A 21,476-nucleotide genomic window follows, 5' to 3' on the forward strand; every position below is an offset into this window, starting at 1 on the left:
ATTTTAAAAGCTTGAAAAATATTTTTTATTGAAAATAAATCGTGTTTTAATAAGGATTCGGCGTATCAAAACGAGCTTTAATATTGCCCCACTTTTTTTCACGGAATTTTAATTTAACAAGAAAGTTTCGTTTGAAATTAATTCTTCCGAAGAACTAAAACTTTCCGAAAAGTTTTTATTGGAGATGATTCTTTCTCTGTGAAACTTTTTTTAATAACAATTATCAGGTGTGCTTGGTATGGCTGATACGATGTTAATATGTCTGCTATAGCTTATTATTAAATATTATTCGCCATTTTTTGAATTAAATTAAATACAAATATCAGTGGAAAGCTACAATAAATATAGGGCAAAATTTTAAGTGTATTACAAATCCATTAGTGATTTTTGGTAGTATAAATTCGTAATTCTAAATCAATTTTAATACTTAATGCTATCACACTATTTTATATCTTAAATTTACGTAAAAAATTAGTTTCCGATATCTGAAGGCATGTGTCTTAAAGTCTTTCAGCAAAATATCATAAATAACCTCTTGAGGTTGACTAATATTCTTAATAAAAAACAAATGCTTCTAATCTGATCGTTAAATTTATATGAAAAAAAGAAGATCGATCTGCATTTAGGGAATTTTAATTGTGGAACTGGTGAGAGGTGCAGCTATGCCTAACGGAAATTTATTACACCTATACATTTTCTTCCTCATTCAGCAGCGAAACCTATAGAGAATTACTTAAAGAGGCTAAAATCGACTGGTGGAAATGCAAGTATAAAGGTTAGCCTTAAATGAATTGGAACGCCCCGAATTTACATCGATAAATTTTACCTTTGTCACTCCAGTTGATTTATGCACTTTTTATTACAACATATGGGCACTGTTTGGCTGTTAATAATACGAATTTCGATGGAATCAGTTTAAAGAATATGATTGAATTGGTGCTATACAAGTAAGGTTATGTATTAGTGTCCAATAAGTGATAATCAGTAGACCCTATGTTTGGGGATTATGGTAGGTGAGGCAGGAGAATTCCGATTGAACGTTTTGTGTATATGTACCAGGTGTCTCGGTAATTAATTCTTCTGCTAGTGATAAACGTTCGTTTGTGATTTTCGAAATAAATGAATTTTTCCTCACGCTTTACCTTTCCATGTGGAAATAACTTCTTTTCAGGCCTTTGAAGTAGCATTTTACTTTCATCGCTCCATCTCTTGGAACTATCCCATCGCTCGTAATCTTTCACTAACAATTTTTCAGCCTCAGATGTTGCAGGATGTCATAAAACATGTCTCAAAAAAGTTACATAGCGAATCGCGGTCACCATTAATCGATATAATTTTTCAGTCATAACGAAAAAAAAAATGTAAAGACCAAATAAACTTTTTATGAAAACCAAACTTACGTATCTTTCTTTGAGCAAGGCTATATGCAATCAAAATGGTAAGTTGTATTAGAAACGTTGGCTTTAATAGTTTTATTTTTATATTCAAAGAAATGTATGATTACATAAAACAATTTAAAATAACAAACCTGTTTTTTCCGATAATAATTTAACAAATTCACTGAAACGAAATACGAATCCAAAATAAAATCTTTTGTAAAAAAGTACGTACACCATTGCTCAAATAGCGGGCTGTGTCTGAAACATAATATTCATTCTTGTCGAAAAATAAAATATATGGGATATAAAATAACCTTGTTGACAAAGCAGATAAATAAATCGTGTATAATACGAACGTTTCTTATGTGAGTGTCAGTATTATATGTTATATAACTATTTGTTTTTAATTTCCATAATGTTATTATGTTGCAAATGCTTTTTTAATAATACGAGGGTTAAGTTACAATAATTAGGAAACGAATTTTTACTTTTATTATCTTCAAAATAGTTACCTTTTACAAAGTTACATTACCGTTCTAAAAGAGGACAACTAGGAACTGATGTTTAGGAATACTATCAAGACGTGACTTTAGAATGATATGAAGTTATTTTGGGAGTTCCACCATGAATCCGACGTTCTTCTATATCTTCCACTCCAGAACTGTTTTCAAATGACGAAGAATTAAGATCGAAATACTTCTAAAATAACTACACTTCTCTGTTAGAGATATTTTTTATTTAGTTGCTTAAACTACATTTATATGTGTATTTGAATAAGAAATGATATAAAAGCAGTTAAGCATGTAGGTTGTGTAATAATGGATGATTGATCAGCAGGCTAAAGCAGGCAGGAGCCCAGAGAGGCAGATTTTAGTGGGTAGTAAACTGTCTAATTTTTTTTCTTATAGACGTTTAAAAAACATTATTATATAAATTAAGAAAATGAGTATTCAAAGTTAGTTTAGTAGTCTGCAGTATACAGAATTTAAAAGCATCTATCCAAACCTGGATATAACACTTCGCATATTTCTATTGTACACCAGTTTCAATTGTTTCAATTGTTCAGGCGATGAGAGCTTTTCTTGGTTAAAGCAATTGAAAAACTATCTACGATCTGATATAAGCCAAGCAAAGCTAAATGCCCTTATGAAATTCGTATTATTTTTAGTGTAATAAAAATTTTGTATAGGCTATGTTGTTTAAGTATTTTTAGGGCAGTATTAACCCCACCTTATAAATATCTATATGATAGAGCTTTTTTTTTACCTTCGAAATATACCCAAAGATTATTTCTTGTGTAATATTTACTAGATTTACTTGGTGAATTATAAAAATAATCTAGGAATTGACACAGTGTATCTCTAGTTCAAAATCAAACTAATAAGAAGAGAAAGCTGATGTAATAATGTCTATCGAGCACCTGATTGTGACGAATACACTGACCTACACCTAATATATTCGGGTGTTCCGCAGGGCATTGTTCTTGGCCTATCGTTATACCTATTGTATATGCTGACCTACCGACACCAAGAAATACTACTGTTGCAAAATATGCTGACCATACAGCGGTTTTATCATCACACGAGAATCCAATATCAGCCACAAAAAACCTCCAACTTCATCTTAATAAAGTCGAATTGTGGTTGAAAACGTGGCGTATCAAAGCAAATGAGACAAAATCTACCCATGTGACATTCACAATTTGTAGAATATGTCCCTCAGTAAAATTGAATAATCATGAACATCCGCAAACAGACAAAGTTAAATATCTGAGAATGCATTTTGATGGACGTTTGACATAGTAAAAACATATAGTGACAAAACGCAAACAGCTTGGGCTTAAATTAAGCCAAATGTATTGGTCGATAGGGCGTAAATCTAAATTATCATTAGATAACAAGGTTTTGCTGTATAAGTCAATACTTAGACCCATTTGGACCTATGGTATTGAATCGTGGGGTAAAACTAACAAATCTAATATAGCAATCCTCTAGATATTCCAGAATAAAATGTTGCAAGTTATTGTCGATTCCCATATTACGTCTCCAACAAACTAATTGAGCGCGAAATACTATTAGTGCATCCCAATGCACTGACCAAACAGTTAAATGTGCGGTATGAGTCTGTAGTGCATAGGCTCAAACGCAAACTACTATACGAATTGATTAATAGACATATGGAGTGAGATTTAATAATTTCTAGAAGTTAGAATAGTTTTTAGAATAAGTTAGGATATATTTTAAAGTAAGTTAGAATAGTATCTAGAATAAGATTTAGATTAAAAGTTGTACAGTAGATCACTTACTGAAGTGATCTTCTACATGTCAAGATGGTTATATTATATAACTGAAATCATATAATAATAGTTATTGCCCATAGGAAAACTGTTGAACATCTAAGAGGTTAATTTAAAAAAATATGATTGTGAACTAGGTTATCGAATGACAGTGGTCAATGTGTAAATCTGTCAAATGTTTCATTGGAAGTATTTTGTTTCATTTATTTTTCATGTTTTATCTTTGTAATAGTAATATTCATCTATATATTGGTTATACATTAAATGAGCCAAGTTTTTCTGTAGATTGGTGCTGAAACGCAACAAAATTGAGCCATTTTTGCTAGAATCTAACAAAACCATTAATTCAATTTCTAATTGTCTATTTTCAATACTATTACACAAGGCCGTTCTTAAAAAAAATCTGCATAATTAGTGGAATTGTTGTCTTCCATCATGACAATGGTAATCTACACATATTTTGTGACATTACAAAGTAAGTGGGACAAAGTTGGTTACAACAGTAATATGTAAAACAGCATATTCAGAAATCTCAAAGATCTACAGTGACAGAATTGTATTTTCTCTCAAATTCATTATTAAAAATAGCAAATCGAATAAGACAAATGTTATTTTTACCAATTACCTCGTGAAATATTTAAATAAAAGTAAACGCTACATAATCTGCATCGAAGATTGAATTTAAACAATTCATCTTTGATAGAACACGTTTGATTCTTTTATATCTCGGCCGGGATCGAACTTAATTTGTTCGAACGGCTAAAACAAACGATTTCCAAATAAAAGCTCAATTCTTTTTCTCGCCGTATCCCCCGCTTTTTTTCCAGTCACGTACAGTCGAGACATCCCCCCTCATCTTTTAAGCGCTATAAAAATAACCGCATTTCTCTATTTCAGTTCTTTTTTATTGCTTTTTCTTAATACGTTCTCTGCGGACGGGCTTTGTTATTTTGTGCGGTTTTTAAACGTTCATGCTTTACATACTTCGAATAATAACTGAGTATTAAAAGTATGGAATATAAATGTAATTTGTTTTGGTTATCAGCATGTTTTTAACAGAAATCTGTTTTTTTTATTGATTACCTCTTACATTAGATATTCTTAGTACAATCTTAAATTACAAATTAATTTGTTATACTGTTCTGTTTAGTGTTGGGAACTATCGACTGAAATTGACTGCTTTTTACTATCGAATGTTTCAGTCGCTATTTTTGGTCTGATTTTGTTACTATTTACTATAGACTGTTTCAGTCGTACTTTTAGTTACTATTTTTGGTTTTACTTGTTTCATTGGACTGATTTTTAACGTTCTGGCTCTGTCGTCCTAGCCGCCACCGTGACAAAAATGTACCCAATTTATGCTTACATAGATTTATGTATAATATATGTAGTTTTATGATTTTTTGGGATTTTCTTTGTAAGTAACAATACATTGTATATTAATGTTATAGCATTTTGTTACAATATCTATCAAGATTGTCAATGTAATAGGGTAAAAAGATTAAACTTGTGAATGAAGAATGATAAATAGTAAAATACTTTTGACTGTTTTTATGGCAATAATATTTGGTAATATTTGAATTCCTCTCTCGATTTTTGTTGAACATATTTCCGTTCAATAATGAATAAAGCGTTTATATCATTTCATTCAGATCATTTTTAATTATGTCACGGATTAGTATTTTTTCTATGATTAGGTATATGTTTAATTTTTATATAGTATTTTTGGTTATTGTACATTTTTAGGTTTTTCTAAGTTCTACTGTGTATATTTATTATAGTATAATATTTAAAAATAGCAATTAACACAATAAAATATTTGTGGGGTATTGTTCCATTCCATAGAAAAATTGCATTCCTTTTTACAGATCCACAGAACATTCAAATATAAGTAATTCTACTTCGTTTAAAATTAAATTATAAATTGCATGTTATGTATTATTATAATAGTGTTCGGTAATTATTTCTTTCCTTTTCTTTTTTAAAGTTAGTTCGTGACGGAATGTATATATCTCCGTCTCGCTTATGCTACCGTTGGAAATATTAGCACATATAAAATTAGCTACTCCAAGCAATTATCTCCCTCCTTTCCTCTGTCTCAATTTATACAGGAAAGAATTCGTACATCTTCGTCTGACATCACGAATTGAAAAAAGCAGTCGAACCGTGCATTTGACTGAAAATAGTAATTCTGCTTCAGGAATTGGTGATTCGTCATAGTTTAACCTTTCGATATATAGACACTGTATGCGAACGATGACTTATATTGATGATGATCAGGATCACAACAATAAATTGACAGAATAAATACATAGCTAGTTCTCCACAAAATAAGAAATATATGAAAATAATTGTAGCTTATGCAAGCTTCACTACATAGTATAAAACAAAGTCGCCTTTTCTGTCCCTATATCCCTATGGGCGCTTAAATCTTTAAAACTACGCAACGGATTTTGATGCGGTTTTTTTCAATAGATCCGCGATGGTATATGTTTATCTTTTAGGGATAACCCACATTAACCATTTTTATTGTTTATTTTTTACGTGAGAAAATGGCTTATTTACGAAGCTATTTTAAGCAATACGGCATTAATCCTTATCGAATTAAGTACCTTAAATACAGTGTGCAATTAATATAGATCAATATGGTTCCTTACAGCATGTAAATTAAACAAATATTTTCGGAGATATTACAAATTTAAAATTTGCGTTTAAAAATGTGTAATGTAATAAAAATTGTTTGAATTTAGATATTCCAAAGATAGCAGGAAATCTTCATAGTAAGTATAGAGGAAGAGGAATTGTTTTACTCCAAATTTAATGCGTGCAGGCCAAGGGCAGTAATGAATGAACCAAAAATACTGGATCGATTTTAATCATGTTTTCATTGAGTGACATAGGCATATATATTTTATGCCCATGCGAAGCCGGGGCGGGTCGCTAGTTTAAATATAAGTTACTACGTGGCATAATACTCAATTGTTGTATCAACATTATATGTAAAAAACAACAAAAAAACATTTTTACGGACTAAATTCATCTCCCAGTAAATCAGCTCCACTTATTAAACCTGCACATTCGGCCGGAGACATATGACATTTGTAAGTAATAATATTTCTTGCTGCAGCTTACAAAACCTCCACAAAGTAAATCTAATTTTTAATTTCCTCAGGGATTGTTTTATGTTTTTCGAAACTACCACAAGCCAGTGATCGAGGCTGTATATATGTTCTTCTGTGGTTTCAACACACTTGAAATTAAAAATTTGACCTGAAAACATTTTAACAAAAATATTGTTGTAATACTCTATATTCTGTTATAACATATTTTGTCATTAAGCGTTAAGAAAAAGTATAAAAGTTCAAGACAAAATATAAGTTTTTCCACAATAATCATAGACATTTGTACGGAGACAACTTTTTGCGCTGTAAAAGCAATAACTTTCAACGATATTAATAATTTTGGTCCTTAGAATGAAAGAAATAATACAGGCTCACATTTTGGAGCGATTTTTATGTTGATAGCTACTATTATTTATTTTATGTGTTTGAGTTCTAAATATCTACATATTATTTTACTACTATCTACATTTTACATCGTGGAATAACTGTCATCAAAGTACCCAGAAATATAATCCCAGATGTTGAACACGGGCGGGGTGCCAGCAGCGCCAACTAGAACACGATAACGAATAGCTGGCAACCCCGAGACGTTTATCTGGGATGTTATTGAAGGGTATTTCCGATCATTCAGTAACCGACCATCGTATGGTTTAGACGTGCCACCATCGACTGCCCAAGCCTCGTCTCCAGGTAACACCGCTGCCATCCGTTTTTTCTATTTTGTATTTTCTAAATTTTTTTATATTGCCAATAAATAACGGTCACATAATGTAAACACCACTGTTTCATTTCGTTTTACCTCCATTCACCAAGCCACATCAGTTTACCCTAAATATGTTTAATATTCAATGAAACAATGAATGAATTCAATCAATTCAATAAAATAAATATTTGGAGATGAGTTTACGAGTAAAAGATTCCTTTAACATTATCTTATTGCAAGTTACTTCGCAATATATGGAGAAGCAATATGCGAAAATCTCACATCACTTGACCGATAGTCCAGTTTCAATGCATGTCAACGGTTTGCGCTATGGCACGTATTTTAATTCAAATAACTTTTGAAATTATCGATGAAACGTCTACATTGACGTTCCATTAATTTTACATGAAATTTGAAGTTCGAAAATACGTCCGAACATATATTATTGAGGAATCTATGGCGTAAATAAAGCAAAGTCACATCGTTATGTATGAAGTAACTAAAATATATTTTGATACTAAACTTTGTGAGGTTAAGTGACCAAATATAATCAGAGTTATTCATTCATCTTTAAAAGATAGAAAATAATATGCCAGCCACTTTCACCTTTATATTGCCAAGTCTCCGTTGCATTATACGAGTAGTTTAAATGATTTCTTTATTATCTCTAACATAACATTGACTTTCTCAAAATTAGTTTTCATAAATGTATTATTATTGAACTAATTATCATTTAGTGCATAATTATAGTAGTGATTAGCTAATAACAAATAGGATTTGTTTGGTACAAATTAAATTAACAATAACTCATTTTTCGTTATAGAGTGGATAGCTTGAAAAAAAATTTACTGCTTCTTTACTGTATTTGTTTTTTCATCAAAAAACAAAAATCAAATAATAAACCAAAATAAACAAAAAGGGCCCACGATAAATAATAAGAATAAAAACTCGAATAAAACCCATTTTATTTGGCGAATTTTCAGTGCTAACCGAAAACAATTCAAAATTTATTGGCTTTACCTTTTGTTTTCTTTGTAATTTCCTTCTATATAGTTGAAATATATCGACAATAAAACGCAACAAAATAATATATTTGTCTAAATAGTAATTTTTAGAATGATAAAACTTTCAACTAAAGTTATCACAAAAATATATATAGTCTGTTAAGTTATTTTGTATCTAAATCCTATCTAAAATAAATTTTGTATCTTTTCCATCTAAATTTTTGACATCAAAACGTCGCAATGTTGCCGCATCAACTCTGAGTTTTGGTGCAGTTTGGCTTTGACATATAACAAAATTCTAATCTAAATAAAATAATTCAACAAAAATGTTATCAAATATAATTTATGTTAACATTATAGTATATATAAAAACTTCAGTTAATTATAGTTTATAGGTTAGAATTATAATCTCTTATCACTATTGCTTTCAAGAATTTTGCATACGTATGACAACCGGACGACATTGACGGGCTCATTCATTTACGTGTTCGAACGAGTCAGACAGCATTGTATCTCTTTTTAAATAGAATAAAATAAAAAGGAAAATATTGTCTGATTCTAAAATGATTATATATCTTGATGACGTATGTAAAAAAAAGTTTGAATAGACTATACGTCTATTTTCTTCCAAATTGCGAGGCAGTCAGATAGTTGTTCTATGACAGATATATCAATGAATCCGACGACATCTTCCTTGTGTTGTATAATTGTAATTTTGTTTTTATTTAAATATTGAAGGGGTACTATAATTCCCTTTCTAGGCTCTTAGGAAGACACATTAGTTAGCGACTTCCTGGTTATGTTTTGAGTTTTTGTTACAGTTTTGCACACAGAACTGGATGTTCACTTAAAGGGGGTTCCCCTTCTTCCATACTGATTTCAGTTAATTTTTTTCAATATAGTCGCTTTATTTAAAAACTAGATGATGAACATACTGAACTAGATCCAATATATCCACGGCCTCCACAAGGTAGCGTATTGGATCTAGACCGGTATCAATAAATAAAATATTGAATCATTAAATAATAACCAAGTATTTTACCTGGCTCACTAGATTTTTCTATTCTTGAAATAAATATAGCTAAACTCTCATATACATGTTAATGATGTAAGATTATCAGATTACACATTTTACCTTTCCTGTTCATACTGGTAAAACAGGTAACTTGTTTTCCGAAGATTTTCTTGTTTTAAAAAACAGACTCAGTCGATAATGGACATTCAAGGATTTACCTATTCGAGAAACAAAAACAAGTCGACCAACAAAAATAAACGGCGTTCGCTTTTAATGGTCGTCACTTTTTGGCTATCCAGCTGGAGTATAAAACGATAATTTATCATCTTGAACTTTGCTTTACGGTTTCCTGAAGGTCAAGCGCTAGGTGATGTATGTTTGCGACCTATTTTTTCGTATAAAGGTATTAAATAATATTTATTAGATTTTACAGCGTTTCAAAGGTAGGATGCAATGTCATAGGAGTGATAGAGTTTTTCTGAGAGTAGCGTCATTTTCAAGTGCTTATTTATTGATTTAAATGAGTTAAAAATAGTCCGGGGTGTGATGTCAGCAATTCAGAATATTTTGAAAAATAATTGCTATTTTTGACAGATGCTTTAAATGACTAGTGCACCCAAGTTTTTAGAATCTAGAATATAATGGAAAGGACAAATAAAAATTCAAGGAAACTTGAATTGAAATTGATGGGTTGAACTTGTAGTCAGGGTTATAGATGTGTACATTGCTGTTTTTCAAGTGTATAGTCTCTATAAATTCTAACTTCATTTATTCAAAAAGCATTATTCCCAAAGTACCATGATAAAAAGTTTAATTTACTAAAAAGACACAGACAAAGGTAAATATAATTTACATGGAAAAATATTTGGATTGTGATGAAATAAATCTCCTCTCTTCTTCTCTTCCTCTCAACTGATTTTTACAATTTTAAACTATTATTAGCTCAAAAAGGAAAAACGTATGTTTTATGTAATATAAATATCATATCTTAAGACAATAAAATATTCATTGGTGACAGTTACTATCACGGAATTACTATGTACTCTAATATTGTGACTGTTGGAATCATATATTTTCAAAAGAAAATTTAGGGTCTTACATGAAGGGGCTTAATACTTAAACCTATTTAGGTTGGAGTTCCACAGGTTAGTGTATTGGGACCACTTCTATATCTACTCTATATTGCTGATATCCCAACAACAAAAGAAATAATATTAGGAACATTTGCTGACGACACTCTTCTCTTGTACTAAGCATATCTAATATAAGATATAATTAATACAAAAATTAATTATAGGTATTTAATTTAGCAAGAAACATGCATTATTTTTTATATTATTTTAGTGACAAAATCGAAATGAAATAGCGTTAAAATTTACTTGGTTATAAAACTCTTAGCGCTATGACATTAGACCCCGTACTATGCGATCCGATCTCTTAACTATTATTGCCGTACCTTCTTGTTAATTACATTTTCGTTGGGAGTGCATATATATATGAGAGAAACTCTCAGTTCTTCCTTAACAACGTAACGATGTTGAGCTTAGTGTTCTCTCTTGTTGCTTTGGTGATTCTCGGCAGCGTAGATGCTGCGAAGCCTCTTCGTAAGTTTAAACGCCAATTATAATGAGGAAAATCTCTATCTAGATCTGTACCTTTCCAGCGAGTTACATTACGGCCTGCAGACTTTCGGATCCGGATTTATCAAAATGCGCGATGGAAAACGCCAACAAAGCCATAGGTCCTCTACTCAATGGTAAGTGCTTTGTTCTCTTTCCTTCTGCGTGAATCTTGGTCAAAATTTTTTTTGATAATGAAATTAAATTGTTTTTGTCACATTATCATCATTTAAAATAATTAATTTTTTCTTATTAGTAAATAATGTTGACTTGAAATAAAACTGTAATTTGGTAATTCTGCTGGTTTATATTACTGGCTAACAAAGAAAGAAAAGAAATCATATGCTGTAAGTACTTTTATAAGTTTTGCGAGCAGAACACATATTTTGAAAACGATATATCAACGACATCAGTCTTTTAAACGTCAATAACTCTGCCGAAAAAAGCATCCTATATTATACTTCCCGAAATGTAATATAAAACAAAATATATAGATCTTTCTATGGAAAAATGGGAATATTATTACAATCAAATGGGTGTCTTATAATTACTGTTTTGCTTTCTTATAAAATATCTTAAGGGCATCGAATATGATTTTTTATAAGAATTTAATATTCATCCGATCTCTCACTTTCACCATCCAGTTTGTATTGATAATGTTGAATTATTTTATATTCAAATACACGATCTGTTGGTTCAGTTCCTATAATTCGTGTGTGTTATTGATTTTACTATCCAAAATCCTGGCTTGATACATATGATTGATCTTTGTACTATAATTTCATTAATTATTTGTATATTTGATATTTTTTTACATTGAATTGTATCAAAGTGTTTTTAAAGAATTAGTTTTTAACAAAATGTATTAAAATTGTTAAAAAATCGACCAACTTATTACCACATCGATTAACTAAATAAAACAATACATTTTACAATTCTAATTTTTATAGGCCCCATAAAAGACAGTTTTTTTTTGTATTTTACGTTCTATATAGACTTTGTATAATGATTTTAGATTTTCGCAGTAATTTACTGCGAAATACGCTTCAAGCTGTTGGTATTGCAGGACTTCTAACCTTGGATAGTGTCAAATAGTTTGGTCTTTTCTTCATTTATTCTCAGGATATAAGGTTCTGCAATGCAATCTATTTAGTAAATAATGCTATAAATCTCAATATATTTATCAAAGTATATCACGTGAGTTAAGAACCTGTAATATGATATTGATTATACCACTATGGAATGCAATGGAGAGACGATATCTTGTTAAATGTTTTGATCAATGTTTAATAGAAAATGTGTTTGCCTCCAAAGCATTTCAAAGAAGGTTCTGTACATACAGTCGAAAACGATAATAAAACACTGTTCATATCTAATAGCTCCATATATATTTTTTAACACTTTCCTTATATGAACTGACGAAATCGTGTCCTCGATTTGGTTTATGACATTATTTATTTCTCTGTGAGCTCTTTGAAGTCTTATTTTTATAATTTTCATAAACATTTGATTGAAAACTTATTTCATTGTAGTTTTTATAAAATAACCTGGATTACTTTGTTATATAATTAATACTTAATAACTTTTTTTTTAACAATAACACTGAAAATACTTTTCTATTCTTGCAGGAGATGCTGAATACAAAACCCCTAAACTTAGTCCGATGAAAGTTCCAGAGTTAGAAATGAAAAGTGGCGACAATCTAAAAATAGTGTTGAAGGATGTTACATTGTATGGACTCGAAAAAAGCCTCGTGGAAAATATCAAGTATGTCTGATAGATATTTCGCATCACGACAAAAAGTCGTAAATAACCTAGGTTTAAAAATTGACTCAGCATAATGACTTTATGCAAATTGCTTTATTTAGTCGAACATTTAACATACATTATAAATACATCTACAACTAGCATGCATCTAAAAATTAGCATAATATTAAAGTTCAGCTAGTCATAGTGAAACCCGCATCAGTTAGAACGTTTTACACATGTTCAGTAATGAATAATCCAAATAGTAATTTGCTTTTATTTAGTAATACATAATTTACACAAAACATTATCATTCTAACGTGATCAAAACATTGTTAAAGAAAGTTATAAACAGAAAACATCATTTGTTTTCACGTACTTTCCAAAATATTGGAATTGTTTATATATTACAGACATTTTATTTAAATAATGTTTGAAGTTTTAGATTAGAGAAATGATTGAAAACAATTTTTATTCCAATTCATACACATAGTAGATAGAAATTAAAAAACGAAAGACATGTTATGTCTTTAAAGAGTTATTAAGAAATGAACGAATTGTATATTTTCAACTATAGAACTGCCACTATGGAATCGCAATTTCTCAGATTTTTAAACCTAAAACTTAGATTAACATTTGGATGTAACTTTATTACAGATCACACTGTACTTGGCGTTATATTTCAAACATTATTATGTAAAAATACTACTCGCAAAACTACGCAAATTTTAGATGCAAATCAAGCACTTTCTTTTTTATTGGATTTCGTTTCAAGTTGTCATTCAATTCGCGATGTTTTTCAATTAAGATGTACACGTTAGAAGCATTATAATTCATTTATGATGCAATAAATCAATAGGTAGTCAAACTAAACATTTACAATGTTTGTTTATAATTATGCAAGATATTTGATCACTATTTTAATGAATCAAGAAATCTCTAATTTGATACTGGGAAGATATTTGTGGAATTGTTATTCTTTTTAGTTTCGTCTTATTTTTTTTTTAAGTAATTAAAGTGTCCACTAAATAACACTGAATTCATAGATTTGGTTATACAATATCTGGTAAATACGATGGAAAATATATAATTTTTACTATGATTGAGTTTTCCATTGTCTTTCCATTTTGATACTTGATAGATTATCGTAAATATTGTAAGTAATATCCATATTTAACCATTATATTCTGGTATTTCTTAATGCTTAATTTCACAATCTGTTTCTAGTACTTCTTCTATTTATATTCACTTGACCATTTCCTTTTGCCTATAGCTTTCTTGAAAAAATCATTGATAGTGATCCTTTTGAATACATATGCCAGTAAAAATGTTTTTAATGAATTTGAAACAAATTATCATGCAGTAGTACTACCACTTCTGTATAATTTTGAATGTTTTTATTGTGTTTGTTCTCTATACTGAGATCATATAAACTAGTCGTTGTCTGTTATATTCGACTGTTCGTAACCTAGTAGATAAATACGTATTTATGTTTGGAGTTGAGATGGAAATACAAAAAGTTACAATTTTATTGAGTATTAATTGTGTTTGTACTGATGAAATATGTTTTTTTGTTATAAAAATAATTTTAGTTGCAATTCTAAAAGGCGTATACCATTCTTATTCTTAACACCTGAAATTACTAGTTACTATTGCATCTTTAAAAATGTATTGAATTGATCTATTGAAGTATAAATATAGCAAATATAAGCTACAAATGATTCATGTTGATAAGAATTGATTATATTTTAATCAACTCAATGTCTAAACTCAAGTATTAGGAATAAATCCTTCATTTTAATTGCATTCAAGGTGATGCGGCGCCTTATTATATAAAATAATTTTATTTATTTTTGAAGCGTACCCTAGTACCGATCGGAATTTACCATATTTGAATAAAACCTTCGACGACATTGAAATTTCCTTACCAAATAAACATACTTGAATAACATACTTATAATTTCAATGAGCTATGAACAACATCAAAAAATAAACAATTAGCATAAACAACAGCGAACTAATCAAGCCGGTCTGTGTTTAGGATCGATCCGAAGAAGCATAAGGTCGAGATCGTCGTCAAGGTGCCGTGGTTGAACATCGACAGCCAGTATACGATAACCGGAATGATTCTCATTCTTCCCATCAGCGGAAATGGACCGGCCAATATGACGTTTTGTAAGTAGAGTGAAAGTTGTTTGCGTAATGGACTTGCTTTTACCTCGGGCGACGGCGATGATAACATTCTTTGGGATTTCGTACGTCGGAATAACATTAAAAATTTCATTCTTTTTATTGTACGAGGTCTGAAGAGATTGTGTTGGGTAATAATTTTGTTATGTTATTTCATTAGAGGATTTATTCATATACCGTTCTCATTTTCTTTACTAGCTAATCATAACTACCCTATGAGTTGATGCATATGTCATTTTAGTCTAGTACAAAAGTTACATTCCACCAAAATAACAGCGTTATAGATTTATAATTTTTAAAATATTGAGTGTTGTTTTGTGTGTAAGGACTTAAGGTTTTAATTTTATTATTTAATTATTATATTGTTACTAGTCGTTTCTGACTAACCCACAATTTGTCTTTATGACTTTGTTCTGAAAAGTTTGTATTTTCTTTATGTTACTCATTGCAGAACATCTCCATAATTGAACTCCTATGTACATATAGGTTTCAGTATTTGCTTATATAATAGCAATGTATTATGTAGTTATATTTGTGATTTTCTTCCAATTGGCCAATACATTTTCCTATATTTCAATTCCATTTCTTTTATTTTCTTCTTTATTCTTCAAGTGAAGTTTTGCATCAAGATTCATTCCGAGATATTTAACGTTGTTGCTATATGGAATGATAGTATTATTTAATGCTATTGGCGCTTGTACGGTCTGATTGTAGGTGAACTGCAGATGCACAGATTTACTTTCGTTAATTATCCAATCGTTTATCTTCCAAGCTTGTGTCCAATTATTTAAATTGTCACTTGCCCGTTGAAATTTTCCTGTGGCTTCTTCACTATTGTCTCCGACAGCTATAATCGCAGTATCATCAGCAAATGTAGCCATCGTAATATTCTCTATTTGTAGTGATATATCACAAGTGTAGAGTAGATACAGCAGTGGCTCCAGTATACTTCCTTTTGGTAGACCTGCTTTAGCTTCTTTTATTGTAGAGTAAACTTCTTCTTGTTTAACTCTAAACATTCTGGCTGTAATGTACGATTTTAGTAGTTCGGTGTATTGTTTTGGTAACACTTTCTGTAGTTTATGAATAAGGCTTTCATGCTAGACCTTATCGAAGCCGTATGCTACATCTAAGAATATAGCTGAACATACTTTTTATAGCCTGGTGATTTCCAGGGATTAATGTAGGTTTCGGCGTGACTAATTCAATCATTGAATGCTCAGCTTCTATGTCCGGCAAATTATATTCAATATTAATTTCGTTTGGTTTGAAAGTTTTTTCTAGATATTCAGCAAATGCTTCTGTTTTTTGGTGATTATCACGTGCTCAATTCCCACATAGGTCTCTTATAGGTGGACTGTATAGACATGGGGGCTTTAGATATTTCGTGGCTATCCAGAGTGAATAATCAGTATCTGTTAAATTTCTCAGATAGTCTTTTATGGATTTGTTTTTAATTTCCAGTATTTCCCTTTTCAGTCTTTGAGTTATATTGTTTAAAGTATTTCTATTTTCAGGTATTTTGCTACCATTTCCTTCATTCCTTTTGGATAATTAATTATTTCAATTGTACTCTTAATTTCTGGAGTATTATTCCAAGTAGCTTATTGAATATCTACTACGAATTTTTCTGCTTCAAAATTTAATTGTTTAGTTGTCTTGAGGGGTACATTTTGTTGAATCCGTTTGTTCAATTCTTTAGCAAATCGTTCCCAGTCTGTTCCCTTGTTTGTTAACGTTGGGTTCTTTTCTTATTATATTTTCGCTCAACGCCAGAATCACTGGCGTATGATCTGAACTTAGTTTAAAATTTTCTTTGAATTTTTTATAGTTTTTTATATTTTCTATTATTTTTTATATTTCAACGCTCAAGATAAAGACAAATACGTTCTGATATGAATTGCCAAAATTATTGGACAAAGGCTTATGATAAATTTAAAAACAATTAGTACAAGATGTAACGAGTGATAAAAAATGGATTTATTTCGAAAATCCCGAAAGACTTTTGTTCATGCTCTTTGCCTAGTGGAACCAGATTGATATCGCATACTATGAACAGTTGAAATCTGGAGAAACAATTGGAACTTTACATAGATCGGATAACGTCCACAATACACTTAAAAAGAACCGCAAAAGCTGATGCTGAATGATTTTATAACATAACGCACCGTCTCATACAGGAAAACGAGTAAAAAGAATGTTGAAATCACTTGCATGGGAGTTTTATAATACCCGTCAAAGTTTTCAGATCTGGTTCCATCTTTTCCAATCGAAAGAAAAAAACTATTTTTTGAAAGGCTTCCATAAATTGGCTGAGAGATCGACAACTGTGTAGAATTAAATTAAATTTTATATAGAAATGACCAATACTTTGAACATGTGAATATTTTAACTATCCAATTAACCATCATAATTTAAAATAATCCTGGAAATATCCTATCGTAGAATTGATCTATATAGAATTAATTGAGAAAACTAGACACGGTTGTGAAGGATAAAATTTTATATTAGATCTCGAGAGGGATTATTTTTTTGATTGGAGACTTTATTCTTAAGTCCTCCGCAATTTCTGGTCTGTTATTTCAATTAACTATTGTTTAATTAATTGGAATAATATATTTTAGGCTTATTTTATTATTTCTTATGTGATGTGTTCAATATTTTGTAATTACCATGAAATAATGCTTCAAGAAAAATACGAATTTAAAGTGTTATAATTGATAACGAACAAATATAGTTTTATAAATATTTAAAAACACGAATTATAAATTCCTGTTTGATATACATACATTTTTAAGAAGAATTCTGGCTTTTAGTATGCCCGTCAATCTATTGAAAGCTTTCTTAAAAGCAACTTACACAAATTATCTAAAAATTGTAATAAAGAAAGCTCATGATAAATATTATGTTGTTATTATATTTTGAATTTTATACTATTTTAATGCTTTGTTAAATGAGTTTCTTGTATTTGTAGATGACAGTACTTTTAATTATGCCTTCGACTATGACTTGTATAAGAAAAAGGATGGTAAAGATTATATGCGAATAACAAAAACCTATACGGACGTTAACATCGATAATGCCTATTTCCGACTGGATAATTTGTTTAATGGCAACAAAGAATTGGGTAAGTAGTTTCCAAAAATGCTGGTGATGGTTGAATGCATGCTAACATCTTCTTAACACATTGTCATTGCATGAACATGATGGTATTGGTAATCTGGTATAAATTCAGATGATTTGTATTAAATGAAATTAAAAATATTCAGTTTCCAGTTTACTCCAGTGTCCTCACCAACTGAGTTAACTCCTTTCTGTATATTCTTCCAGCGGTTCAATATTGATCTTTTTTATTTCTTTACTTCTCATTCTGTCTATGTTCGTTGCAACTCTGATTCTTCTGATGTATTTCATTTCTGCTGTTTGTGTCTTACTTCTGCCTCTTCTAGACAATATCCAGGATACGCGATTTATTTGTTTTTTCCTGAATTACACACAATTTGCAAAAGCACCTTCCAACATTTCTATTTTTCCACTATATGTAGTACTGTTTTGTTTATTTGATATTTCTTGATTATTTCATAGATTAATATTGTAAATAGGGTTATAATATTGGATTCAAATCCTTATTGAATTTTTCTTTGTTGGTATATTTTTGAGTTGCATACTTATATCATTGGAATATAATGAAAAATTATTTAAAAAATAAATCCAACCAAGTTTAATTTTTTTTGGAAATTAAATAAACAACAAATTTTATCTGTCGCAAGTTAATTTGAATACCTTTTATCAGTTTTTTTATAACAAGGCATGCTGTAAAATAGCTTTGCAATAATGGATTGCTTTAGATTAAAAAATATTATCAAAAATAAATCAACAGGTAGTCTTTTATCAATTGCGCGTTGTACATTGGAGTAACTAACTATTTCTTAAAATTATCCTGTATATATTGTGATTTTAAACAATAGATCTTAGCCAATTTTAAACATAGTTCATTTGTTATCATCATCAACCATCGATGGCTCATCACAATTTCCATTTATATCATCATAATCATTATTGTAAATTAGTTGTTATTAACTCACTGATGTTTGTGACCAATAGAAAACTAGAGAAACCACAGTAGAGAGTTGTATAAGAAATTATTTTAAGACTGTATGGAGTAGCTTTTTGATGGTTGACATGAACTGAAAATGGACAAGCCAGTGCATGCTTGTAAATACAGTTGTATATACTTTAGTACTATTAATTTGACGTTTCTTAATTAACACAATCTGTGGAGGTACATTAAATGATCCCAATACTTTTCTAGGTGAAAATATGAACAAGTTTTTGAACGAAAATGCCAAAGAAGTTGTTAAAGACCTTGGAAGTCCAGTAATAGTCCAGTTAACCCAATATATCGTTCATAGAGTATTGAACTCTATTTTACGAGTTGTTCCCCATAGCGAAATCCTAAAACCATAATTAGATTGATTTCTTATTTATATGTATATATTTGTATGTAGTTTTTAACGGAGATTCGTTCTCTTGTCTGCCATAATTAGGTATATATTGATGAAAGTTTTAAGGTTATATCATATAGTTTTTATAATTTCGATTGAAATATATTTTTTATTTAAATAAGAAACACACAATGGTAAGTAAAGATAAATCTCAACAGAATATCAAGATCCAGTTACAGAGAAAATATTATTGTCATTGTTAAAGTATTTATTCATTAGTGTTTCATTTTGTCGTCATTTTCATTTACTGTCAATGCTTTTGCCATGTCATTTTTATATTTACTGATAACAAGATAAAGCTGATATAATATTCTAGGTGAAAACATGAATTCTTTCTTGAATGAAAATGCCAAAGATGTTGTAAAAGAATTAGGATATCCGGTGGTACACAAACTAATCGATTTCATCGTTCAGAAAGTAATACAGACCTTAATTAGAGTTGTGCCTTATGATCAAATATTCCTGGTAGAATAAATAATTGTTTTGTTATTAAAACTTCGTTTTATTTGTCCTGAACCTATCCAATTTGATTTAGTACTCGATTATTTAAGATAAATAAATCATTTAATAATTTTGCGATGTTTATTAGACTTTGAAACAAATATGACAAACTTCTTTCAATTTGCATCTATGGTTTCGATTTTTGAGGAACGACTTAATTTGGAACTTTACTCGTAGGTAGATAATTTCGTTCTAGTTCAGATGAGTTCGTTAGATACTTTGTCATTTCATTATGGCCAGAGGAAATAACAACAAGACAAAAAGAGAACAATGCAATTACTAAATTCGGTTACAATCACATTTCACATGGCAAGGGATACGTGACCAGAAAGAGAAAAATAATATAAATGGCTAGAGTTGACTATTCTATTAGTAAACATTTAAATTATTTTTGTTGAGAAGTGTTATTAAAAACTGTCTCACAATTGTAGTAATATGACATATTGTTGTAATTTTTTATTGAAATATATTACAGAGTATATCAGTAGTTTAATATCAACCTAATTTACGAAATATAATTTTTTTACAATAAGTAGTAAATTGTTGTTGAATTACAATTGTTGCTGAATTCTGTGCACTTAATAAAAATAAAATATTAATTATATAACAAATTTCCAATCATTTCTTAGTAACTTTTATTTAAAATGATATAATATATAAATAGGGTGCCACATGAAGTGATGGTATTGTCTTAGTTAATTGTATTTTTTAGCATATATAGTCTAACCAAAGTTAATTAGGTAATTAGTGTTAGACAATATTTTCCTTTTCATTTTATTCTAGTTAAAAAGAGACACAATGATTAGTTTGAACGCGTAAACGAATGAGCCTTCATTCAGGTGAATAACTAAGCTGTTAATTTCCAATCTATCTAACATTTGTTCACGATTCCATCGTTTGCCAATTTCTTCTTCAATGTGTCTGATCGAGCTCATCCAAACCGAAGGTGTTCATAGATTTCTCATAAATTTCAAATCGCGGGTTATTATTACTCTAAATAAAAATTCCGAATCCTAATCAGTTACTTTGAACAGGAACAAGATAATGGCGTCCTCCTCTTGCCAGCAAAATTCGTTAGACAGGTAAGCATTTCAAGGACATCAAGATGTTTCAATACTTAAACAGAAAAACCGTAGCTATAACAACTGTTGTTAAGTACTAATTTGAAAATAATTTAATGACTATTTTTGTTACATTCCTTGTTGATTTAATTAATTAAAATATCTTTAAAAATCAAACAATATCGAGTATTACAGCGCATACGGCGCTGTTTTATATTTATAATAAAAACGGAGACCTTAACGAACCACTTAACATAAACCAAATTAGTAATAAAGTTATTATAACCCGCAAACCGAGGCTCCTACGAAGGATTATAACCATTCAGTAATAAAAC

General features: G+C 29.8%; 2 protein-coding genes across 2 annotated transcripts in view; one reads left to right on the plus strand and one right to left on the minus strand.

Moving 5' to 3' along the window:
* vex (somatomedin-B and thrombospondin type-1 domain-containing protein) overlaps window positions 1-21,476 on the minus strand; it is a 279,653-nt gene that overhangs the window by 33,072 nt on the left and 225,105 nt on the right. The gene's annotated exons all lie outside the window — the stretch shown is intronic.
* LOC143192432 (protein takeout) lies at window positions 10,964-20,074 on the plus strand. The gene is made up of 6 exons (XM_076397784.1): window positions 10,964-11,123; window positions 11,183-11,275; window positions 12,767-12,905; window positions 14,926-15,059; window positions 18,049-18,201; window positions 19,896-20,074. Exons 1-6 carry the CDS (start codon window positions 11,054-11,056, stop codon window positions 20,051-20,053), a joined length of 747 nt encoding a protein of 248 aa, XP_076253899.1. The 5' UTR covers window positions 10,964-11,053; the 3' UTR covers window positions 20,054-20,074.

The sequence above is a fragment of the Rhynchophorus ferrugineus genome, unplaced genomic scaffold (genome assembly GCF_030347505.1).
Source record: "Rhynchophorus ferrugineus isolate W39M unplaced genomic scaffold, kcgeb_rfMv2 rfM3, whole genome shotgun sequence".
Lineage (NCBI taxonomy): Eukaryota > Metazoa > Arthropoda > Insecta > Coleoptera > Curculionidae > Rhynchophorus > Rhynchophorus ferrugineus.